A 26387-nucleotide genomic window follows, 5' to 3' on the forward strand; every position below is an offset into this window, starting at 1 on the left:
ATTAAGAGAGCAAAAATTACCTGTAATGAGTGTTTCCTTGACCTTGTTTTTAAGAATGAATCTAAAAATGAACGGGGTATACATGGAGTTTTCCCTCTAAAATTGATCTGTGATATTTGTTTAAAAAAGTCTATTGTTTACTTCGGCACACTGCGGTGATATCATACTGGAAAGGTGATGTGAACGGAATACATGTCTCGTCAGCCAAAAGGATGCCGTAACTGGCCAATGCATCTGCCCATCAAGTGTTAAGAACGCCCACGGGGGTGTGGTACCAACGCAGATGTGGCGTCTCCTCACAGCAAAGTATACCCAAAATCTCGGTTGTCTTACAAACGACCGTTTGGAAGTTGTGCATGTACATAGAAACAGTCATTAACGTTGATTAAATTCCAGTCTAATCCAAAGTACCGTCACTGTAGAGTATTGTTGGTGTGGTCCATTATAATTCACACGCTCATCATCCTTAGGCCTACCTATCCGTGTATTGAGAACAGCCAAATAAAAACACTAATATTTACAAATAGGTCATTTGGGAGACATTTTGTGGTAAATTTTTCAGCATTAGGGAGACGTTGGCTTTTAGGGAGAAATTTCAGTGTCTCCCTATTTTCAAACTACCGGAAGGAGGCCGAATTTTACCATCCATATTTTGAGAGATGATAGTTTAGGGCCTAAAATAAAATCATACAAAGTTTGGTTCAGATCAGATTAGGGAATATTAAATTATGGGACAGTAAAGTTGGAAAAATTTTGTGCACGTTCTTATAGGAGTGTCTCCCTAATTACCCATTAGCGGTAATGCAAACATTTTGAATTATCGACCAAGAATGGAAGAGGTTAGAACATCACCGGAGCAAAATCCTGACGGCTCTGCACAGTTTAAGAAAATAATGTTTTTTTATATCACGGAAACAATTTAATTTTCCTTGCCCCTCTAAGTGTTGTTAAAACTAAAACTGTTTTTTTTTTCTTGGTGTTCAATTTAAAAAGGCACTGAGAGAAAATATCAAGTTCATTCCCTCGATCACTGCATTGGATGAAGTACAATCTTCATGATATTTAATGCGTCCAATCTGTATGATGTGTAACAAATTCGCACACAAATGCACACAAAATTATCTGCACGAGAAATAACTTACGCGATTTTTACACTTCAAAGGATAATTACAAAATATACTCCACACCAAAAATGACAGCTTGCGAAACAATCACGAACCGTGTTACACATACATAATACATCAAACACTGGACCACACCATTGCCAAATTTCAAATTTCTTCCACATGACACGACTTCTTGTGAAGCGAATCAGTTTAGAACACTTTGTCCCCAGAATAACCACGCTTTATATACACTATACATCCAACACAAGCGATGGTCATACGTTTCGTAATTAAAATCTGAAAGGAGAGATGGGTACCAGACTTATGGAATTTCCAATTTTGTATCGTAATCTAAGAGACCCCTTCTGTGGAGCCAAATTCGATCATTCTGTCCTTTCTCGTCAATTGCAACTTATGAAAGGTATTATAAAACCTAATTCTCATTATCGGTTGACGTTACTGGTAAATAAGAGGACATAACTGTAACTGACAAGCTAAGTTATCCAAAACACATTAAAATTAAAATACACAGTGTAACTTGGTCATGAAGTTTGTGTCAGATTCATAGATTTTGTGTCAGATTCATGCATTTTGTGTTTTAACATCCATTACGCATTATTAATATTAATTTTGCTTAATCATGATTTGTATGGACTATAGTTTTCGGCCGAGGGCAGACCCAATACAAACTTCGGGTTCTTGTCTCACCTCCACATACTGCTAAAAAGAGTTCTTTTGAAGTTTCTTTCCACATGTATTCAGCTTCTGGAAGTATGGGGAAACTGAACATTTTGTGCATTAAGTTTCTTCCTTAAAATTACTCAAAACTTGAGGAGGGCCCCTAAGAGCAGACGTGATGAAATTTGGAGAGAAGTACTTCTGCTGGCATTGCCGCTTTTGTCGTAATGCCTGGCTGCAAACACATAACGAATTATACTCTCCTCTGTACAATATTTAGCAGCAAATAATACTTATCAAGGAAGCGTTGAGTAAAACCAGACTGGAATTTGTTAAGAAGCAAAGTTTTATCTAGTTTGGTTAGTGTACGCGATAACCCTGAACGTTCAGGATCCTGCGTATTTCACGGTCTTGGGAATTCCATAGACTTCATTTCTTCACTCTTCCTGATTCAATTCATGAACGCCTCATCGTCATTGGCAAAACATGTATAGCACCACTTTCGCGTACATTCCATCGTTTATTTTCCAATCTTACGTTTTGTTACCTTAGCCAAAATTGCCTCTTACTACTTCTCGGCAAATTCAAAGAATGCGACTTGACACCAACAGAAAATAAACACCTGCTATGTACATGTTGACCCACATCAGAATACTAATGGAGTATTATAATCGAATTAGTCAAGCTATGGTATGATATCTACCATTGTTTTTATCTATTCCCTGCTGTGTATGTCCTCATCCATGGTCTGGTAATCGGTCTGTTTGTGAGTCGTGTACGAGACTGGTACCCTCTCTTCCATCAATATTCCCTACACGAAAGAAAAACAAAGAATTCTAATTGGGGCAATTTTAAAACGTGACAGTTAGTATTTTGTTTCTATTTCCCGAAATTTCACTTGTTCAATCTGCTGATTGGTTTAGGTTAGTGCTTGTCTTAAAGGATCCAGGCAATGAATTTTTCTTAGAATCACATTTTGTGTATCTCTGTGCTCTTCTTCGATGTATGAAGACTATCTGGCATCTTTTTTGAATTATGTGAACTGAACGGTGCAATTTTTGAAATATTAAAAATTAACCAAGCATTTTTGGACAGGTGAGGGGGCTTTTGCTTTGATGAAATTCCTGGAAGACATGGTTCAAGTTGCATGTTTTCATGTTCAAAATGTGAACCCCAAATTTTGCTATCTGGGAACATTTCTATAAAAAGGATTTTTGCTGGATTATTGCCATACACTTACACAGCAATAAATTGCCAAAGAAAATGAAATCTGCCATAGCAGTGGTTAAAAAGGTCTAAAATCTTTTGTGCACAAGTCAGTGCAGCATTGAGTTTCAGTGCCTTGGATGACATCGTAGTTCTGCTCATGAATATGCAAACATGCATTAGCATAAAAACAAAAAAGCATCAAAATATGGGTAAAAATCGAAAAACAAAAATTTAAAATCAGGTTAATTGAAACCCAAAGATGCATCTTCAAGGGTTTTAGTAAAAAATTCATTAAAGCATTTCTATTTCCTGGTTCTTTTAAGGGATTTAGCGGGGACTTGATAATCCATAAAATCGCAGAAACCTTTCAAAACATATTTTGGAATCATTTTTTGACGGGGTGTATGACGGATGGCATAAAGTATTTCCTTGTTCTTTACAACTCACCATTTTATCTTCTTTTCGAGGTGGATCTTTCAAAACGTAGCATAAGGGGGCGTATAGAATGCTTAGAATGGCCACAATCCTCAATAACCTGCAGAGAATGTGAAAGTTTGTGTATGTTTAAATATAAATGATACAATTACATAAAAACTGTTCTCGTTATAAGAAAGTTACAGAGACCTGACATGTTAGTTTGCTATAAACCAGGACTTTGTTTTAAAAAAAGAGTGGAAAAACAAAGATAATACAGGAATTCAAGTAATTGGGATTCTCAGAATTTTCCCCTCATAAGAGTATTTTGTTATAAAAGTGTTCCGTATATCGACAGTTGACAGTATCCATCGGCTACATAGAAGGTGCCCTCTCAATCGAGCGACGTATAGTAAACGCTGAAACTGAGAGGTATTCCCCAGGGTGGGGGTAATGTATTAACAGGTAATCATAGTGTCAGTCAGCTACAGAAGTCTTAGGTTTTTTTTTCAAAATCCGGAATATAAATAAACAGACAGGAAACTTTAGGCTATGTTGTTTTCGTTTAGCTACGCTGGGTGGGAGTATCCTCCTTTTAAGACCAACATTCAGAGGAAAAATTCAAACGGACCCATCGGTCTGAAAATGGATCGAGATTCTTAATTGCTTGGCAGATTTCTCAGCTGACTATAATACGTAAGGTACCACCAGCGACGAATTGAATGTTAGGTTGAGGATGCCTTACTCTTACATGATAAATTATTAAATCTGCTTAAAGTGAGCTAACACCGGTGAGCTGTGTTAGAGCCAGGTGACTCTGTGGGAAGTCAATACAGCTACGCTCGTTCCAAATAATTTGGAACGCGGCGTTAGTCCCCTCCGTTCCCGATCGTCGAAAAGGTTCTGCAATATCCCGTCAGGTCGTGGGTTGTCATGTCAGATCAGGTCAGGCCGGGTATGGTGGTACGGCACTCTCGCTACTTCGAGCACGTGACCAAAGCATTATGATGCAGCATGAGTAAAAAAAATCCAATATGAAAACAGTTCTGAAAGTCACACATTATACCTACCACGAGAAACCAACAGCCTGCACTACTGCTGCACTCAACGAAGGACCTGGAACATAATCAAACAGTGGGGCATTTATCACTTGATATTTAGGCTATGGACCTATACATGTTGTAGTTGTATTTCACGGCCCATAGCTGCAAAATTTCGCGATAAGGCTTTCGTTTATGTTACCGACTCTAGCTGGTGTGGCTGTAATGTGAGCGTTTCCTTATCGTTCGTTTTAAGGCCCGTAATACAGATGTCAAAAATGCAAGGGTATTACACTATGACTTCGGACTGTTGTAACTCCAGTGACTCCAAAGCCTTTATACTCGAGGTTTTGAACACTGTTTATTCTGGCCGAGTGGGGATTTATTGGTACGTGTTCCTACCCTGAATCAGTTTTGAACGGATCACGCTGTTTGAAAAACCACATCATCTGAGACTCACCAACGGCAAAGCCTATGCAGAAAGCCACATCCGCGATCGCATAGATGCTGCCGTAGACCGACACGTGTCGTATGTCTACCAGATGACCCATGATAGGCATCATGGTGGCATCTACCATTCCTGCGACAAATAATGAAAGAATCTAATATCTCAATAATACCACCCTTTGAAATCTTCATTTTTTTAACAGTAAAAGAATTATCGTTTAATTCTTGCTTTTCTTTTTTATCTGCACACTTTTCTTAAATTCAATTTCTTTAATGATATTTACACAGATTTTGTCACCAGTAAATTTTAAATTGTATGTGTTTTTACCTGCATTGTCTCTTGAAAACGATCGTGTACTTTGCAATGCGTGAAATGGGTTTTAAGCCAAAGAGATGATTCAGTTGTTGCTTTTACGTTTACATCATAATCAATATTCGGTAAAAGTTGACAACTGTTTAAAAAATCGAATCTATCATCACAAATCTGCTTGACTTCAGTTCGTTGGAACATATAAAAAAAACGCACAAACGTGACAATGGTTTGCTGCCACCAAGCGTCGAATACCCCATATTCTTCCATGCATTCCGGAATGCTACTTACCTATTGCAAATCCTAATGCAAAATTCGGTACCACCAGATGACCGATTGCTTTAGCAAATGGAATCTGTAAGACAAAATGATACGTAAAGCGTACCATCTGATTAAAGAGCCGGTGCAAATGCTACAAACTTGTTACTCGTATTCTTGGCTCTCAGGCCAGATTTAACTGACATTCCGAGATGAAAACCACGTCTACTTACCATGAGCATGGCGAGTCCCGCTAATACCATTCCCAGCAGCGAGGAAAGCCACCTGAGTAAAAATTACACCACAGCGCCGTTGGCATTTTGTACGCATCGTATTACAACACTGCAATTCTTGCTCGGGACGATTAATGTAATTTATTTTATTAGCAGGACGGTATGAAACAAAATGCACTCTCTCTGCATGTTCAGAGTATCCGTTGCTGATTACTAGTACACTTAGATCTTTCTTACCTGCCGATTCTGTGCCCAAGAAGCCCAAAGATGTTCGTACTTATCAGGTAGGAGATGCTGGCAGGAATGAAAATAGCACCTACAATATAGAAACACGACGAGAAGATTCAACTAAAAGCGGAAAAACGTGGCAGAGAAATGTTGGAAAGGCAAAGCTTGATGGAGGGACGGAAAAAAGGGTATACGACTTTAAAATCATAGAATTATGCACAGGAAATTTCAACCTGGTGTCCATCGACTTATTTAACGCACAGTGATAAGTTTGCATAAACTGGAGATTTAATATTTTGCAAAGGAATCTTGGATCTACGTAACTTACCAATTTCCCAGTTTGACGGATTGTTCATGTGGTCTAGCATCCAGAGCGGCAAAGACGGCTCGAGCAAGGCAATTCCCATATTGCCAAAGGTAATAGCTCCTGAATAAGCAACACTTACACAGTAAATATTTCAGCATGTGCACTATTATTTCAAAATAGTTCGCTTTGGTCGCCGGCGGTTAAACAAGTACAGAGACCCAGATCACGCAACTAACATCGACTTTCTCAAGAGTCTTTTCAACCAAAAATAGTTTTTTTTGCCACACACTCTTTTAAATATTCTTTTAGATATTATGTTAAAACGAACTATGTAAATGCAGTACTGAGGTTTGTTTTACATACTAATTGTATCAAAGGACTAGTAGTATCTCATGGCCTGTAAAAACGAATGCAGAGCGTATGGAGAAGCTTGCAACGAAGCCGGTATACGGGACCACCCAGAGTCTCTCAGTTTTGTTGTAGTCTATACTTTAATGCAAATCAATGGCTAATGATCACCAAGGAGGACACCTGAAGCCTATATACAGCTGAAATCCTGGTAATGGTGCCACACCACTTTCAAGATCGTTCCACTCAGCGTTGTTACAAAGAGTGGAACCCTGGCGCATACCTGCTGCAATTACAATGTAGGGATCTCGAAGTAGGGTCAACAGTGATGTTCCTTCCATCTCAGTTTCCTTGTTCATACTGGGATTTAGTACAAGTAACTGCAGTACTGGATGCACACAGAGGTATAAAATAAACAGGCACGATCTAATAATTATAACTATGTATTATGCAGGGCTGTGAGAATCCAGCTTTTTATCCGATTTCAGCTTTTTTCAGCTTTTTTGTATACTTGGTCTGTACAAAAGAATGGGAACTTTTTACATTTCAGCTTTTTGTTGGCTGTTTTCAGCTTTAATTGTAAGTGGCCACTCGCACCCCTGATTATGATAAAAACCCGTCACGACCATTATCTTTCATGCAGCGTGGTCCGGAATTCGTTTGAATTCCCAGTATGGCTGGGGTAGGAATCGACCTGCCGATCATACTCTTTAGTGTTTAAGATTAAAGTTACCTGTACTCGAATACGTGGCAGTAGCCAAAGTTCAGCTTTGTTGGAGATATTGGGGCTCTTACTGAATCATAACAAAATGTCCTTGAGAGATGTTCGTCTTCCGTTCTGTCCCTCTGTCAGCTTGTTTCATTTGGATAATGCTTAAAGATTTGCATGGTGAATCTCCGATAGCAAGGAGGTTTGTGAGTATGTGTGGTTCTGAAAAGAACCGGTACTTGGAACCACACATATTCACAGAGGAGATAATCAGCATGGTGTCTCCGCAAACTTCCTACCTATTATTTTGTTTGTTATTGAAATTGTAATGTTTATCTTCAGTATATTTTGTATAACATTTTTTGCATCATGGTGTCCTCTACTTACACCCATCAGCCAGCGCCAGTGCTGCCAGAACTAGGAACGCCGATTCTTTCCCGACAAACTGATACATAACCCCTCCGAAAGGCGGACCGACTGTTCAAACAATAGTACATGTAATAATTAGTTGGTTTTTTTTTTAAAAGGGTAAAAAAGCTAGAAAAGTGGCCCTATCATGGTGTGGCCGGATTTCGAAGGGATGGAGTTAAGGCCAGTTCATACTTCAGGAGAATGCGAAATTGAAAGGATTTTAAAGTCATGACATTTTCGCCGTGAAATTCATTTGAGTCAGTTGAAATATATTCAACTTTTAGGAATTCAGAGAGTGATTATTTGATCTAAAGTCACAAAACTGGGTTCTTTGTCGGTTTTGTGCAAAGTATAACCAGGGCTCAATAGGGTTATACCTTATGGGTAATAGGCCTACGTTACAACTCATTGCAAGATGAAAAGCTTTTAAGAACAGTGATCTACATTATATTTCACATTCTCTATTCATAAGAAATCGTGATAAACCCTCCCCGTTCGTGGAAATATCTCACTATGAGATGAAGTTTTAAAGCTCTATAGGTGATGGAATTAACAACGCGCAATGCTGGGAAGGCCTTTTTTTGGCTCCAATTTCTCGATTCTAGGATTGGAAGAATGCTATCCAATTAACTTTGGTTGCTAGATATTATGCCAACTTACTGAGCACGCCGAAAGCAAGCCCAGCCAGGGCGATCCCCATAGCGGCTCCTCGCTCCTCGTAGCCTGGATAGCGGTGGGCAAGCATGCCCATTCCTGACGAAATGAATGAGTACCTCTACAACTTGCATGTGCAAATTATGTACAATAACACACCTTTAATCAACTGCGTAAACGTTTGAATATTACTTCTAGACAAATAAACAATGACGTGGTGAAGCGTTTCCTTGATCGAAAACAATAGCAGTGGTTCGAAACACTATATGATATCAATTGAGCATTAAAAAAGGAAAACGTTAGGCGGTCAAAATGGGGAGACCAACTATTTCGTTCGATTTCCGAACAATTAAATTGCTTTCAAGATGTTAATATACGTTGGGTAAGGGCAAAAACCTGTTATATAAAATTAAATTGCTGGGCTAGCAGCTGCGTTATACGCATACACACGACCGGATCCGCAATGGTTCATGTGGACTGAAATACCAGGAAATGACAAGCTATATATGCCTATTTTCTTCTGTTGCTTTCATTTGCGTGCGATCACTCTTTCATTAATTAGCGGCGAGAGTGTCTCGTTTGGACCTACCTGCTACCGACGAACAGGACGAACCAACCCCTTGGATCATACGAGCGATAATCAGTAGCCAGTACGACTGACCAAATGCGAATACTGAAATTGTTTAAGAAAAAGAAATGGTGGGGAGTGATAATTGCCGATTTCAGAGAGCTGTTTCACAAGTTAAACCTAGTGAATTTCATAACGCGTTTGTGGAATTGGCGTATTTCAGTTGTCCCTTATAAACCCAACTTGACTATTATGCATGTCTTCAGCATAACATTGATATCAAGAGGACACATCAGCGCATAGACATCAAAGTGCATGCGTCAAGTTTGGTTTGTAATTTGTACAAGGTCTGGTGCACGTTAAAATAAAAAATCTGTCGAGCCATGAATTCAGACTGGAAACATGCATGAAAATAGTGTGGCTGTAATCAGAAGTCGAACTTGAACACGAACCGTTGTTGCAGAGTGTGTGATCTTACCTAATGTTGAGGCAAACATGATAACGAATCCAGTGAACATCGGTATGCTATAACCAACTCTGCGTGGAGAGACCAAAATATTGATTTGCTTTTATTGAACAAACCTCTTGAAGATGAAAGCACCATACAGCCTCTCTGTCATATATGCTATTTGATTAAGTGGACTGCACAGTACTGCAGCCCCTAAAATTACACATTTCTTTCCATTTTACCTTATTTTTGTTTTGATTTACATTTTGGAGCATTTTTTATATCATGCTAATGAACTTGCATTTTCATGAGCACCGCTGCTATTTCATCCCAAGCACTGAACCCCAATGCTCCACTGATGTTTGCACAAATATTGTTGCTGTAAGTTTTGATTATTTATGTTATGGAAAGTATGTGGTAATAAGCCAGCGGGCAACCTTCTCTCAAAAATGTTTTACGGGGTTCAAAATTTTGAGCAGAAGAACATGGTAACTGAATAATAGCTTCCCTAATTTACGTCACAGCTTCAGCGCCCCCACTTGTCCGAAAAAAGCCTGAACAATTTTTATGTTTAAAAATTAAATTTACACAAGTCAATACCCTTAACTCAAAGAGGATTTAAAATAGTGTTCATAAACTGAAGAAAAGTGTAACGATACTCAAGAAGTGAATCTATGCGAAAGTCCATTGCGGGGATCCCGCTTCTTTTAGAAAAAGATGAAAGATATGAGTTTGTGGAAAAATATGCAAGAAAACCTCACAGCCGAGGAGAAATGTGTCTATATCCGAATCGGTGTCAGCAACGACTGTATAGCACTTACCTATTAGTAAGGGGACCCACGATAGGATTTACGCATAACTGGACGATAGCCTTGGAGGCAAACAGTATGCTGACTTTGAGGTTCTCATGACGAAGAACGAGACTGTACTTTTGTTGCTCCGCAGGGCTCCTGGTGGGCGACCCACCGCTGACATTACCTGTAAGCAGACCAGAAAAAGAATGGAGTATTAGTATGTGAAGAAGTGAGTGAAAATTATTTTTGTCAACTAATCCGAGGTAAAGCCATTTCTGCGGTAGCACCACGCTTCACCTGACACGGCACCCTATATATGAACAGGATAGTCACGCGCCCGTTTCACCAAGAGCGTGATGTCATTGCCGGCACTGCAGTCTACATCCTGCTAGTCGAATTGGGCTACACTACGGAGCGTAAAAATTCGACAGTAGACAGCTGAGATTCTCCTTTGGCCTCAGTTTTTAGCACACGACCCTTTTCCCTGTGAGGTGAACTCGTCAAAACTGATTAAAACATGATTTTAAATTGACCCTTTCCGGCACAGGAGATCTAAATTATAATCTAATTGTCTCTTTTACCCTCCGCTGCACAGGACCGATTTTTTTCATGTTAATGCTCGGACGCTGTCATGTGAGTATCAGCTGAATTCACTGCACAGAGCCTACTTTTTACACCCATTGCACCAAGGTGATTGTTTTGAGATCACTTCCGTTATAACAACAAAAATGTGACACCCCCAACACGATGAAACTACTCAGACAGCTGTCTACAGCTCAGAGACACGTAAGAGAGCGACCATTGATATAAGACAGGCCCAGGCTTTCCAGGGCTTGCCCAGGCACTTTCTTTGTCAATAACCCCTTATCAGCACGTGGTTTAGATATTTACATACAATCCCCATGGGACGTGGCTGGAGGCGGGCTCTGGAAAAGAATGAAGCAGCTCAGGGGAAGGCCCCATGTTAAAGGTGACTAAACTAGGCTGTTCACAGTAGTGCGCCTTCAAGAGTTTGCAACGCGTTGACCAATCACAGTGCGCGAAATCTGTCGACCCCAGCCGCGTTTGGAAAGGGTTTGGCAGATTCCGGGCACTGTAATTGGTCAAGGTGTTGCAAAATGTTGGAGGCGCACTATTGTGAATTGCCCATATTGGATGAGAGGGTCTCCTGTTCCGTCAAGGCATATTCATATTGTAACAGGATATCTTTAGGACGTCCCTGTACTGTGCGGTTTGCTTTTTTGTGATAAATACCGACAGTTTTCCCATGCAACCTTCTTGACGACCCGTATTAGTTTAGAGGACATAGCGACCAGAAAGGTAAGGACCTCCATTTAACAGGAACCGTCCTTTTTGGCAGCAATAAGCTTAAGGATGACAAATATCGTGTTTGACAAATACCGCCTTTAACGAATGTATGAATGTTATAGTTGGTGCAAAGGCACACTGAGACGAGTTGATAAGTTTGCTTAGTTAATGAAATAACGGTAAAGCAGGATTACACCGAGAAAGCAGTAGTTGAAGGAAGTTTTACCGTACTTTCTCGTAAAATAAAGATGTTGCAAGAGGAAGATTTGGCAGTGATATGCTGTTATCTGACCCGTAATGTCGGACAAGTGAGGCACTTGGGCGGAAGTTAGAAAATCAGTTGCAAAGAGCAGCTGAAATGAACAAAATCAGTTAATGTCAAATGGGACACAATAATATTTTTAATAAACGACGCAAGTATCATATAACTGCATTTTACTCTGTAAATCAATGTTGTTCTACTCACACCCAAGCCACGAGGGATCTGCAGCGGACGACGCTGGGACCGTAAAAAGCTCGCTGCAATTATTGCTTCTGTTGGACGCCGAAAACAGCCGTCCGTTCGCAAACTCCGGGTGTTCTTGCTCGAAGAGGTAGTTCGGGAGAATGGGCACTGTAATGGAAAAAGCAGCAAGCAAAAATGGATGACCAGATGGGGCAGTCCTGCTAGCCAGTGTGTCGAAAACTAAGGAGTCCAATACTGGGGATGCATTGTAGTATGTAACAGAGAGATAGCTGTATCCGAACTAGTATAGTCGCAGTAAAAATGTTGGCCGGGATTTACATGTTGATTTTCATCGGTGCGTCGAGCAAGTTCTTTCCCGGTTATGTCCTTCCCCTCCCAACAAAAAGATGCAGAAGCTTCAGGACAGAACATTCTACAGACATTACCCAGACTGCCTATTGCGGCTGTGCGTGCTCCTCAGCACGATTCGTGATCTTTTCAGTTGTGTGATGTTGGCAAAAAGAGGCACATGGAAAATATCCACGCTGAAGAGGAATAGGACATAAATGAATATGACGATGATTCGGAACCTGTTGAGGAGGTTGTTGACGAAACCTCGGATGAAGATAGTTCAGAATTGGAAGACAGTGCTACCTACCAAGATTGGCTGACTGAAGCCACAGAAACAAATAGGGAAATTTGGGATGAACATTTTGACAAGTACGAATACGTCAACGAAGGCATGGATAAAAATCAAGCCTGGCAGAAGGCAAAGAGAAAGACCCTCTGGGATTTTTTGACAACTATAAGGAGTTTCTGTCAAGTTACCTACATTTGAAGGATAATGAAACTCACCAGGACACTGTGGATGATCTTGAAGAAAAACTTGATAAAGGCATGAAACTCAACAAAGCCTTGAATACAGTTTTTTCTAAAAATGCTGATAAATTTGAGGGACTGTTTCAGCTAAATGACGAAGAGGATAATGACTAAAAGATAGCAATCATTAGAGACAAATAGTTCCAAAAAGAAATGAGTAGATGTAATGCCTCTGATTTAAAATTTAACAAACTTCCAGTAATCAACTTCGTAGTAATTCTTAAAAAGAGTACAACTGGGAAAAATCAATGATGAAAAAATAGAAATAAAACAGTACAGAAACCAGTATGTGAAGTCCACTGAATTTGTTTTGTGTGCTTGCTAACCGGTATGAATATCAAATAATAATTCTCTGGTCGGATACTGGCCGGGAACTTCTGCACAATATTGCATAGCTCGGCGGATGCAACCATTGTAAGCCGAACGCATGACCGTTAGCATGTGCGCGCCCTCTCTCGTTTAGTGCCCAAGGATTAAGTCATCAGACCAACGTCCTATCCACAACAGCGCCGCGTACAACCCTTTGTCCCAAAGATTATTCCCCATTACCCGGCGTCACGTAAAATCCATTGTCTAGAGACTGTCTCAGATCGGACGCTCACTTGCTATATGAGTCGTTGTCTATTTTTATCATCATATTTCATCCAATTGTGCAATAATATAATGGGAAAGATCAAACTGCCAGATTTTCTGACCATGTTCCTATTCATCCCTAACAAAAGGTCAACTTGCACCAGACTTTCTAACCGTTTCCTCGTTCCTATTCATCGCTGAGTCAACTTATACCATATCTTTTCACCCTACAACTCTTTCCTATTCATATCAATATGATCATGTTATTATGCTTAAGCATATTCATGTGACCTCTTCCTATTTCTAAACCAAAGGTCAAACTGTACCAGACTGACCCCACTACTTAGGAAATCCACCAAATTTCTCAAAATCCACCATAGATTTTGTCCCTACGAAACAGTCGGAGGATGATTAATAGCCCTTCCCTCACAGTCAAAAAGTATACCCCACCCCCCAGGATTTACGCCCCTTGCTTGAATACGTTATCGTACGTAGGAGTGAACATCCTTCGTGCGTACGCAATCAATAAAGGAACCTTATACTCACCCACCACCGTCATCAGTATGTTGTCGAGCAGGAGAGCCACGAACACGATGAACAGAACCAGCCGGCGCGACTGCCGTAGGTTCCGGATGCAGTTCAGAACACTGAAATCCCGCCACCAATAGTGAACCGACGTCCAAAATTTGTCGTACATGGATACAGGTGCTTGCTTCTCCAAGTCCATGGCCACGGCCGAGGTTGTACTTCAGCTGATGCTTCTGTTAGTGTCAGGGAAAAAGAGAATGTGCCCCCAGTTGGGGAAGGTTAATGTAGTTTGTCTGCATACCTCCGTGTCCATGGCTTGTATATAGTCTGCCATTTCTCCAGACCGAGGACTTGACGTCCATTTTAGATGGGAGCTATCTCCTTGGAGTATACAGATATAAACCTCAGTCTTCCCCTTTATTTGTGTGCCAACATTCACTGCTTGCTCTTTAAAAATATTGTCCAAGACTGCACAGTTTACGCAGCAGAGTCTCATCAATAGCGGACGGTGTCATTTAGACTCTCCAGTCATTGGTTGCCGCCCTTAACAGTTTCTAATTTGGCTGGGAAATTTGTGATTAGAAGCCTATTCCCCTCTGGAACAGCTATAGTTCAGAGTGTATCTGATAACGTCATTTTGTGTATGCATTTCTACTTTCAAAAATCATTGGACAGATAAAGAACTCGTACAAACCGGTACAACCTACGGCGGGCAACGCATGAAAGATGGGTTTTGGTGCCTCAAGTGCAAAGAAAAGGAAACTGTGCGCGCAAGGTCGTACACAACGAAGAATCTCTTTCAAAATGACAAAAAAGGTGAAGTCGATCATAACCCCTGTTAACGAAAAGAAAGGAATTTCCGCTGCAGTAGATTGTTCATGGTAGCGCGAGTTATATTTTCTCGAAGTCCGTTATTATGGGACATGATATCAAACTTAAAAATATATATCTATTGAAAAGTAACTTGAACAAAATTATCTCGGAAAAAAAATTATCTTGTGAAAAAGATTAAGACTGTTTAAAAATAAGAACGAACTGGAGAATGTATGTCTCTAACAAATCACCTTTGGAAAAAAATCTCATAAAAACGAACTTCCTAAAATCTAAAAGTCCAACAAAGTTAAAAAAAAAAATATACATGACCTTCATAAAAACGAACTTCGAAAAAATACTTCACCCCTTTTGAAATATTAACTTGATGACACTATAGGGCTTTGGTATATCTCCAAAATAATCAGGTCTGGAATGTTTGTGTCTGCCTGCTTTGTAGAGATAATCCCGGAGTAATATGCTAACATCATGCAATCAGTTCTTGATTTACGTGACATTTCACCTGATCAATAAAATAAGAGTAGTCCCAGTTACCGACATGAGACACTGAATTATAATTGGCGCGTCAGGAATGAAGGGTTCTTGGCTAGCATTATGTAGTGATTGAAGTTTGGTTACGCTCAAGACGATATTCGGTGAATGATCTCCAGTTACGATGGGCGAAAGCCCAAGGACTTTCATAGCACACCCAAATGATTGCATGACGTCCGGCTGTTCGTGGTTGACGCAAAGAAAAGAAAATCACGTTGTTGAATTAAACATCCGGTCATATCGCGCCGCACAAAGGGCTTGGCAAACAAGACTAATGAGGTATTGTCAGGCATTCTGCAAAACCATGCGTACATGGTGGCCACCAATAATCGTAATCTATGAGGGAAACTGATTAACTCCTGAACGCTGGCCACCACAGGGCACGTATTTATAATTAACATCGTAGCTCTGACGGGCACATTTTGACAATTACTTATACGCAAGTGTTTGCGTCATTAATGCCTTTCGCCAAAGAAATGTAATTTTAAGGTGTCTTTACACAACGTTAATGGCCACACCTTTTGGAAACGTGTATTTCTTTCAAACCATGACAGCAACGGCGCATGTGCGGGGTAAACACCATATGGTCATGTGGGGGATATGCATTTGTAGGTTTTCCCATGACTAGGCCTAACCACATCTATACTCTCTAACCCCTTTGGTGTCTTTATCTCCTCCCCCTCCCCCCCCGAAAAAAGGCTTTGCCCTCATTCTGCAGACTCCAATGTCTCAATGTTGTTATTTTTGTGCCCAGTTCTGACTTCATTTAACATTCATGTACTTGTCTTCTTTGATGCGTAACTTTAGAAGGGCCAGTTTAGCCTTTAAATCAAGTCGTGTATCGTCACCGTCCTGTAAGGGCGTGCGCAGTTAACTTTAATGTTCCATTTCTTGTATATTTTGAAGGAGGGTCCGTTGGTCGAGGATAAAGTTAGTAAAAAAAATTTGTTCTCTCGGAAATTCTTAAGATTATTATTTTCCTCGGTAGGAATTCCGGACAAGGTATAAAGGCGACATGAAGAAAAGATTTTTTTTCTTCAGCCGGAGCCAAAAATAAGACTTGGTGGGAAATGAGAACTATAGACTTGACTGCAGACGCCTAAACGCAGCATATTTAAAAGGTTCTTGATTGTTTTTGTCAATATTGTCGTTGTTGTATTGGATCTCCTGTTGTTTCCATGCTAACTGTTGCTACTGAAGTGCCCAAGAGACTTAAAAGGATCGTTTCAAAGTATTTTCTGTTTGTAATGTTTTTAAAAATTTAATTGCCATTAATGGCGTTAACATTTCTGATGAACTTCAAAATATTGCCAGTATTTCAAAAGATTACTGATACATGTATGTTATAAAATCTGTACTTAATTGATTGTTGTATATCCACTAAACTATACCCCGATTTAAGGATAAAGTCTTTCGGATATACACTTATATAAGAAAGAAAAGGGTGCAACGCAACTATATTGTATATCTCATGTATCTATGACATCCTTTACAAAATCAAGCAGCCATGGTGCTGAGCAACGTAAAACACAGCGTACAATCACCCGGACTACAGGCGCTTTTCAGTGCAACCCTTTCGTATCAATCATGTGTTACGTAACACTTCGTTAACGTAAATTATTTGCCATCACTGGTTGTTAGATATCACAGCCGACATCACACAGACAAAAATCATTGTTGATAAACGGCCACCGTCGATTATCAAAACATGCACATGACATGTAACTGCTCTGTGCAATAGTAGTGGTAGTACTTGATGTATCAAGATCGTTACATATCTGGGGAAGGTACAAGTGGCATTGAACATATCTGCTAACTATGAACCACCCTCGTTCTATTGAGAAAAGTGTCCATTGTAAGTTAAGAATATACAGTAAACGGTAAACTGTAAACAGAATGTACATTTAACTGTACGTTCTTTTAAAAAACTGACAGGTCAAAATAATCGACTTGATAGACACAGAAATTCATATGTGTTAATTGTAACACAATTCTCGTTGTCTTTGCGGTTTTCTTTTAAATTCCGCGCTCTAGCAATAGGCCTATTTGCTGAATTTCATTCAGCGTTACTTTCACGTCTACTCTTACTAGCCAATTTACTTTCAGCGTGCTCTCAGTTTGAACTCATTTGACACTTGCACTGGCCCCATCGCGTACCTAAAAAAAGCAATAAAAAGTCGTTTGTCAACTCAACTGAAATAAAACTTAATACAAAATACTGATTGCTTCGAGTGATGTGATATAACTACCCCCCCCCACCATGAAGCATTTTTATTTCAAGCATATCCATTTTCCCAAAGCGAGTTCTCCATTGATTGCATGGCCGGGTCATAGTTTTATTATACTACAGGCATGCATGATATTTAAAAGAGTCAGTAATTGTTTTATAACCCCTCTCCCACAAAATGCTGATTGATTTGAGCTATAACTGATAAATACGATCTGAACACGAAGGCAGGTACGTGTATTTGAACATGATTTGAATAAGAAATCTGTTGAACATTTTTCAGCACATTTCCTAACCACACGTCATCACATAGGCCCTAATGCTCTGTAACGTGAGCACTTTGAAATGCGACCAACAGGCACATCACTACGCGTTTGCGCACATTGCCGGTGATTCTGCATGTGCGTGCAGTTCATTTAGTTGCTACGGGTATTGTAGTTTGGTTGTTAGTAAGTACCTTTGGCCATGAGAGACAAAATAGCAAAATTAGCAGATGCTATATGGCAACTTCTCGGCCAATCAAGATACAAAATAGGCTGTGGGTGAGGTGTTATAATGCAAAATGTCGCATCTGAAAGTACCTGCTCAGTGGCACGCCATGTTTTCCATGGAGCTGACGTCAAGGCGCATCCTTTCCAACATACAAAGTAGGTGGGCATTTGTCCACCCACTTCCAGCTTATGCCCACTCAATCAAATGAGAATTGCCTATGGCAAGGGCATAGGTCCCGTAAGGTATGTTCGCATTGGACCTTTTCGGTAATACAATCAATATAATGTCAAGGGAAGCCAGATTTTTGACACTTGAACGAATACTCAACCCAGTCTTGGCACTGGCAACATAGTTACCATAGACTGCAGAATACAGCCCATGTTCCCTCTGGACGGAACCAGTGAAGATTGCCACACTTACCTACAGAAAAGTAAACAGGTTACGCCGTACACTTCTGATAAGGGCATTCCTGACGAGCGTCGTTGATGGAGTATCTCACCTTAGTGCACATTGACAAGAAGAATCCTGTTGCAACGTTGGATAAAACGATTTGTGGCTTCGAGAACAGTTCGGGAAGGCCTACTCTACTTAACGGACGACAGTTACGCCTGTGTTACCTCAGCTCATGGTCTCCGTTAAATTATACTGACTAACGCACATTTTATGACATTACAAGAATATTCATCACTGTTTAGTTTGCATAAATCCACATCAGTTCAGATAATGATTCGAAGCTACTTGTTGCTGTATCCCATCACTCAGCTTATTAAAACGGGAATTTCACTGAGCAATACTATCGGGCCAAGAGGTAACTAAACGCGTCAAGCCTGCGTCTTGTTTCTCTTCCCCGTCCCAACTCGTGCGCTTCTCCTGGTCTCCGTCCCACGCGGAAAAACACGGGCCACACGGTCAATAAAAACCGCCCGCAGCCCCTCGTCGCCAGTTGTATCAAATGCACGGCCGGGGCGGTGGACCCAGCCAGTAATAAAACACGCGCCGGGCACGGGCCTGTTTGCCGAGTCGCCGCATCGGAAATGAGCTCGGAAATTGCCGCCTCAACTCCACCGTCAGAGCGGAGACGGCCGACGATTGGACGGAGGGGCGTTGAGGTGGCAGGAGGTGTGATTGGTTGGACCTCGAGCAGCAAAAGCAGCACGCAAAAAAAATTGACCATTGCGGATGCTAACTTTTCTGTTTTAGCTCAAGGGCAAATGGGGGCCATGGTAACAATGCCCCCCCCGCCCAAAAAACTAGAAGATCCTAGATTTAAAAAACAAAGTAATTAGGGAAAGGTGCTTTTTCTTCGTTATTTGTTTTTTTTTTGGGGGGGGGGGGGAGAATTTTGTTTTTTCGGGGGGGGGCTGTTTATTGTTTTCTTTGTATAAAAAGCCCTAAAATGTAACCTAACCCCCATGGAAAGGCTAGAAAGGTCACAGGAAAAATACACCAAAATTTGCCCCCCCAAAAAAAATGGTTTGCACTCGCCCCCCCCCCCGAAATTGGTTCGGGTTCCATGACCTGTTCAAGCGTGGATCTGTCACATTACAAACATGATGTCATTGTTTTCAAGAGGGGTAATTAACAACAAACTGCTTTCATTTCCCCGCGCGAAAAGAGAAATATTTGTACGTGTAGTCAAATAAAGTATCATTCACAGTTTTATTTGCGAATCGTGGATCAACAGGTACACAGGCATACCATTAATTATTAAGAAATAACGCATGCTCGGATTAATTACGACTTTCCGCCATCCAATACCATGACATTGTGATGAGAGGCTCTTTCGGACTTACATGCGCGTCAATTGAAGAATTTAAAATATGAAATTACAGTGTACTTAGAATAACGTTTTCCATTCCAACCTGGCGATGTTGTAGGTCTTTGTTGTTTGGTCTCACCCGCTTAGCAATAATTATAAATAAACTAATTTTGCACAACCATCAAAATAATCAGCTGTACATGTAGAATAAACCCCAGCAACAACAAAATTATCAGGACAAAGCAGGAAAACTCAATAACGGTCGATTCACAATTGTGCACCTCCAAGACTTTGCAACGCGTTGACCAATCACATTGTGCGAAATCTGTCGACCCTTTTCAAACGCGCATGTAGTCGACAGGTTTCGCGCGTGGTGATTGGTCAACGCGTCGCAAACGTTTGGAGGCACACTTTTGTGAATTGCCCGTGTTTAACAAAATACTCAGCCCAATAAAAAGAACTTGTTTCGCAATAATCACCTCTTTCGATGCAATCTTTAAGTCATAAAATATAACAATTTAAACGGAATCCATCGACACAATTAGGGCCAATTTTGAATGTGTTTCTTCTTGGGAAAAAAAGAAAGCAAAAACTGAGATACTTACTAGTAGGACTGGCGGAGAATTAGAGGTGTATAATGTCAGAAAATTACCACTTTTTAGATCAGAGGGTAGTGAACTCTCAAGTTTGTCTATAATCGTCGTTGGTCACTTGGTGGGACCAGCAACCATACGTGCGTGTAGCTATATATCAATCCTCGTTGCTGCATCCTGGATTACTCTTTGTAACCTGGCTACTTCAGGTCGTCTTTGGACAGCCCTATACAAAAGACTTCCCCAGAAAGCAGGGTCGTTCGTGAAAAAATCCCTTAGGCCTAAACAGTTCTATGAATATGGAAAAACGATACGGCACGAGCCTTGGAAATATGAGCATTCAGACACAAAATAATTCTGAGTTAAAACAAGGGGGCGACTGCCCCCATCCGTGGGAACTCTTGCCTTCCCCCACCCCCTCCGACGCCTAGTTACTCCACTGACCCTTTGGTATCTATCGAGGAAGGGCAGGCGTACAAAAGAGTACGACAGTATTCAGGTCCGTTAGTGATGATTACATGAAAGACTAATATAAGAATTCTAATGTTATCTTTCTAATGTTATGAATATGAAAAGAGGATACCACACCACAAGCCTTGGATATAGGAATTTTCATTCACAAACTAGAGTGAACAAGTTACCAACGGTTACTTCAGCGGCTGCCTATAGCTCTAGTAAGTAAACCTTCCTACGCAAAGACAGACTCTGCACAATAAAATCCAATTTGTCAAATGATCCGTAATATGTAAATGGAAGAGCGGAAATAATGTTTGACTTTGTGACTTATAATTGGAGGGTGGTTGTATCCTTTGTTTGATATACAATTTCCATAGCTGCAACAGCCGCAGTCTGACAAGCATGCGTTCAGAGATTAATAGGCAACAGTCAGTTGTCGTCGGCATTATGACAGTAAACTTTAAGGAAAGAAGCTTGGAAACTTCGCCGTTCATTGACTTTCGTCTGAGAAGACTACCTGAAAAGGTTCTCATTGGCTTCCGTTCGGACAGGCAGGTTTGCCAGTAGCGTAGCCCGAGGATCGGAGGTGCAACACGGTAGCATACCACCGGAAGGGGAAAGAAAAGGCGCTGATGCATCACCTCAACATGTTGCATTTTTGTGCATTTTGTCTTAACAATTCCCAATAAATACATGTCCCCCTATGATGTTGTTAACACAAGATACCGATGTATGTAGGCCCTACTTCAACTTTAAACAAGACACGATCCCGTAGCGCTTCTTAAAATAGTCGTTGGTAACCAGCCGTTTCCTTTACTAAAATGTCCTGTGGTTTTCTCTTACTTATTGGCGACCCAAGTCATCGACCGTATAGATTTGCCTACAGCGCCATTTTGTGTGAATTATTTACCATGCTGTGCATAAAGTTTAGTCCCTCTCTCTGTTATGTTCAATCTATCTTCATACCGATATTTTTGTCCTCTTCTTTATTTGTGATACTTTAGTAAACTTCCACGTCAGCCGACACGGGCTTTGTACCCGAATCTTCCTGACAATATTATTGTCGTGCTCTGTTGCAATCTGATCGTACGTTAATTAGAGTGGGGTAAAACGTTATAAAAAGGTATCATCTAACTCCCCAGAGCTTTGTAGTTTCGTCTCATCTTAGAGCTTAAGCATTCCCCATGCATGCATGCAACTAGTCCGTTGTTGGCCTGTAGTCCTAAGTTAACACTGAAGTCTCATGTAACTCTGATCACTAGCGACTTCTGTATTTAAAGAAAATCCAATGCGCATTGGAGGGACACGAATCGGAACTATTTCTTTCCTGAAGGTATCAAGTGAACTTGGAACAGTGATGAGATTACAATGAGTGTTGAGTTTGGTAGGTGGAAAGAGATACGCGCAGCCTTCAAATAACCACTTTTTGCTATGTGTAGAGAAAACATTGGAATACAGATCCGGATTTTTTTTTTAGTAAACTTGCTATAGAAATGGGTCAAATTGGTTCCCATCTTAAGTAGAACGGCAGGCGTTATGACACAGTTACATCCTGCAGTTGGAAATACAAGGCGTGTCTTGTTTCCGACTGAGAGTCTGGAAAGAGCAGCCGCTCTATTTAGGTAAATCCCCTCCTGCTACATGCTGGAAGCAGGTTTGCAGATTTCATTTCCTTTATAAAAACTGGATATAGGGCCCCATGGCGCGCAGGTTCAGTGACTAAAAAATTGAACGTATAGTGCCTACAGGTAAACTATTACAACTCAGTTACTGGAAACCAAACCAATCAGTTTGAGTTCAGGAAAATATCATTGATACAGACAAGCTTTGAATACAGTCGTTGCCATGGGGGCACTTTGATCTTAAACAAAGACACGGCCTGGATAGCCAGATTAAAGTGCAGCCATCAACCTCTGTTGTGGCATACGAATAAGTCGACTAATGACTAGCTCGCCCACGTCAGCACTATCATTTGAGTTTTAATAAGAACGAGCAATGATGTGCCTGTACGCCTGTCGGGAAAACAAGTTAGTGATTAACTTAGATGTGTTTCCAGTCAACGCCCGATCCATCGTCACTAACTACATTTTTTCTGGAATAGTCTGCCTGACTGATGTTCGTGTACATATTTATGCTTATTTGGTTGCTGAAAAATGTCCGATACCTTCAAAAAGTTCGGTTTGCACAGTTCACGTGTACAGACGGACCACTTTGACGGTAAAAAAATTATTCCACATTAATGTTGAGAGGCTTAGCATCTCCAAACAATGGGAAGATGGACTGACTATGTTGTCGAATTAAACCATCCAAGGATCACATGTTTTGGTTAGTACTTTCACATTTTAACGATAACTGAACTATTAATCCGTCGAATATCCCTCTCTCAACCAATGAGCATTGAACTCACTTTAAGTAATTAGCGTAATTTGTTGTGAGGTGAACTAAGCCCATATTCAAATTAAGCCACGAGAACTCCAGTGAAGCATACTGTGTTTTGTGTTAGTCCATGCATACAGAAACAGGTGAACGGTTGGCCACCTTGCGGCTACTCTTCCCACTCTATAGGGCCAACCTCAATCATACCCAGCAACAACTTGAAGCAACGGCAAGGCCACGCTAGCCGACATTACACGGTGATTTCCAGGGGTGGTTGAATATTGGAGCTAACGATAACGGATATGATGGAACCTCTCGAAATTTCCGTTTGGAGCAGATTGGCTCCGATAAAATTTTGGGGAAACAAACGTTTTTCAACAGAGTGACTGTCCTTATGTTGGAGAGTAATGTGGCCCGTTGCAAGGTTCTGTTCGTTAAAAAAAAACTAAAGCAAATTTGACCACGCTGTCAACACTCAAAAATAGGCTAACCTTAACATCGTTAAATGTTTTCCAGACAATATTTTAAACCTAAACAGATACCAATAACAGATGATGCGCATGTGTTTTTATTTAAATGAGTGTCATATGCATTAGTTTACACGTGTACTCACCCCTTACACAATGAAGTCGACAGGTTCACGCTTACATTATCGCAAATGTCTCCTTGATGTTGGCAGCTCTCGTTTAAGAGACAGCTAAAGCACTGTAATATTTAGGCCTGCAAAATTAAGAACTTCAAGTTGGTTTTCATTTCGTTCGTCCTTAAAGATGACTGAGTGGGATGTGACGACGTCATCTTCTCCGACACTCGACTCATTCAAAGCCGTAAATATACACCCACTGACGTCATCATTAAAGGAACTTTAATTTCCGGTGGGCCTTTCTGTTCCAAACAAATAGTCCCCGGAAACAGTCGTAGCCCCCAGTTTGTATCTTCTTTAGCCCTTTTGCACAAACTGTCTACGTTTCAGATGACATTTTCTGTGGCCGACCACCTATTGATCGGTTCAAGCCGCCCGGAGCAACACGGCTGAAATTGCAGCCAACTTTCTCTGGCAAAAGATACGTCATGCCGTACCTGTTGCACACAGTAAGCCATGATGGCTCAGTGACTCTGGGGTTGCTGGGTAATTAAGTGCATGACAAACTTTTCGTTATTTTTTGTCAGGATTTAAGGAGCAAGCGTCCAATTGGCTAATAGCGTCTTCTCTATCAAGAAAATTGCTATCAAATTGGTAGCGAGAAATAAAATGCAAGCTCACCCTACGCACACATCCACCCACCCCCACAAAAGGGTTGATAAAGGCGATTCTTGCTGCCAGTGGTGAATCTAGTCGGGCACGAGTGCTTTCCCTAGTGCTCAAGCGCTTTGGAATTGTGAGTTTCCTCGCGAATCTCATTGGTTAACATAATAAACATCGCGTACGATGGCTTCGCAGTTCTATCCGGTCCGATTTCTGAGTACGCACCTCTCTAGTCACGGTGACCCTGTGATCACGCTTTGGGCAGCCATTGCACCTGCACGAGTTTGCCAACGAAAGGCCATAATATACGGCTGCTTATTGGTGAAAACCTGCAGGTCTAATTTTGCTCTGATATCAATTTGATACCACAGACTGCTCAGCTCAAGCGTCTGCTCAATAGACCATGCTGGCGTCCAAATGTAGATAGAAGCATCTTTAATTTCTATTGACCAAGTGAACTTGAGACTAATTAGAGGCCATTACAGTTAATTACCAATACATTTGCATAAATTAGTAAAATGCAGGCACACCGAACTAATCCTTGCCTTTTGGTACTACTGCAAAACCTCTGGTGTTGAAATCAACACTTTTTAGTGCTATCAGATGACCACAATTGCATACGGTGTTACTTTAACACGTTGCTGGTGACCTTTTGTATACACCTATAAGTGTTACAATGAACTGGAGGGTATAAAAGTTACACAAATTTACACCAACATTTTAACACCAGTGAAAAATGTTGGTGTAGTCCTCTGATAACACCGGGGGTGTTGACTTTATCGCCCCAGTTTTTGCAGTGTAATAGGTATGTTGGATAGATAGGTGTAAAGAATGTCCACCCTCGGGGATACATGAAGCTTACTGGAAGGTTCATGGTAAGGCATGGGGTTTCAGAGTGTAGAGAATAAACACTGAAAATAACCTTGTCACAGCGGCCTTCGAGGCAAACACTAGCTGAGTATACAGTGTTGTAAAACACGTTGGACAGGGCAAAAATCCAAAATTAATTAAACCTGTCATGCTAAATTTTACCACCAGTAATAATTCAGATGTATGCACTTGACCTTGTACTTTGATGATGCGCTCATCGACCTTGGCAGTCCTGTGATTATTTTGTTTTATGCCCCACGCTGACTAGGCATAAATGTTACTTCATTTAGGATAAGATTTGATTATTGATGTCTATGCCCATCTAATAAAGAGTCGGCAAAATGTTAGAAATCAGATGAAATAAATTTTCGGACCCACGACCTCCGGTATTGGCTTCAAGTCCCACCCGAGTAAGCTTGTGGATTTTTTTCCCAAGCTCCCGGACAAGCACTGAGTACAGTATACTGTGTGTGGAAATGTGTATGTCGGGTAAGGGCAAAAACCCGGTAATTAAAAATTAACATCTCCCCGACGCAAAGTACACCTTGAAACATTCTCAAGTTGTTTCCTCCACTAGACCCAGATTCAGTTTGGTGCCCTCTACGATACGTAGCTATGATCAAACAAATCCTTCCAGGCACCGTCTGTGCAGCTTCGGGGTTATCACTATTGTAACGCGCGGACATAACGGTGATTTTTTTTACTCCAACTCTGCCAGGTCAACACTTTGGGAAACGTATATAAGGGCCACACGCAAAACAGGTTTTTTTGAGTCACTGTCTCGCTGCGGCGACTGAATTAGTAACTCGAAAAATGCTATTGCAGGTGGCCCCTATAAACTTCCCTACAACGCAGATTTCTAGCACAAAGATAACTGATGTGTTTGGCCCTTTTCAAATATCTCCATGTTTATAACTCAGGATGATCCCCGAGAATTTGCCAGTCTTTCCCACATTGGGACACCGCGTTGTATCCAGTGTTTTATGCACTTACATGGGTATTTCATTTCTCGGATAAAATGCATTCCTCCGAAAAACAAATCAAATACTGTGTCTTCCAGCCGTAAATTAAATATTTCACAAGCTCTTTTCAATCTAAATTAGAGTTTGTT

The 26387-nt window shown here is 40.8% G+C and overlaps 1 protein-coding gene across 4 annotated transcripts; it reads right to left on the minus strand.

Annotated features, from left to right (window-relative positions):
• Window positions 1-1009: 1009 nt before the first annotated feature.
• LOC110985110 (synaptic vesicular amine transporter-like) lies at window positions 1010-24612 on the minus strand. 4 transcript variants are annotated; one of them, XM_022245884.2, is made up of 18 exons: window positions 24425-24612; window positions 23774-23880; window positions 13914-14128; window positions 11937-12083; window positions 10190-10346; window positions 9399-9457; window positions 8942-9025; window positions 8359-8451; window positions 7675-7764; window positions 6862-6966; window positions 6252-6350; window positions 5933-6011; window positions 5696-5747; window positions 5496-5559; window positions 4908-5027; window positions 4478-4523; window positions 3441-3528; window positions 1010-2595 (listed from the first exon to the last, which is right to left on the minus strand). In XM_022245884.2, exons 3-18 carry the CDS (start codon window positions 14092-14094, stop codon window positions 2500-2502), a joined length of 1560 nt encoding a protein of 519 aa, XP_022101576.1. In that variant the 5' UTR covers window positions 14095-14128; window positions 23774-23880; window positions 24425-24612; the 3' UTR covers window positions 1010-2499. The 4 variants fall into 4 exon arrangements, with proteins under 4 accessions (XP_022101576.1, XP_022101575.1, XP_022101577.1 ...); XM_022245883.2 differs by lacking the exon at window positions 24425-24612 and having other exon boundaries at window positions 23774-23999; XM_022245885.2 differs by lacking the exons at window positions 23774-23880; window positions 24425-24612 and adding an exon at window positions 18397-18993.
• Window positions 24613-26387: the final 1775 nt, after the last annotated feature.

Source organism: Acanthaster planci, linkage group LG13 (assembly GCF_054643075.1).
Source record: "Acanthaster planci isolate LZ-2023a linkage group LG13, COTS_SCS, whole genome shotgun sequence".
Lineage (NCBI taxonomy): Eukaryota > Metazoa > Echinodermata > Asteroidea > Valvatida > Acanthasteridae > Acanthaster > Acanthaster planci.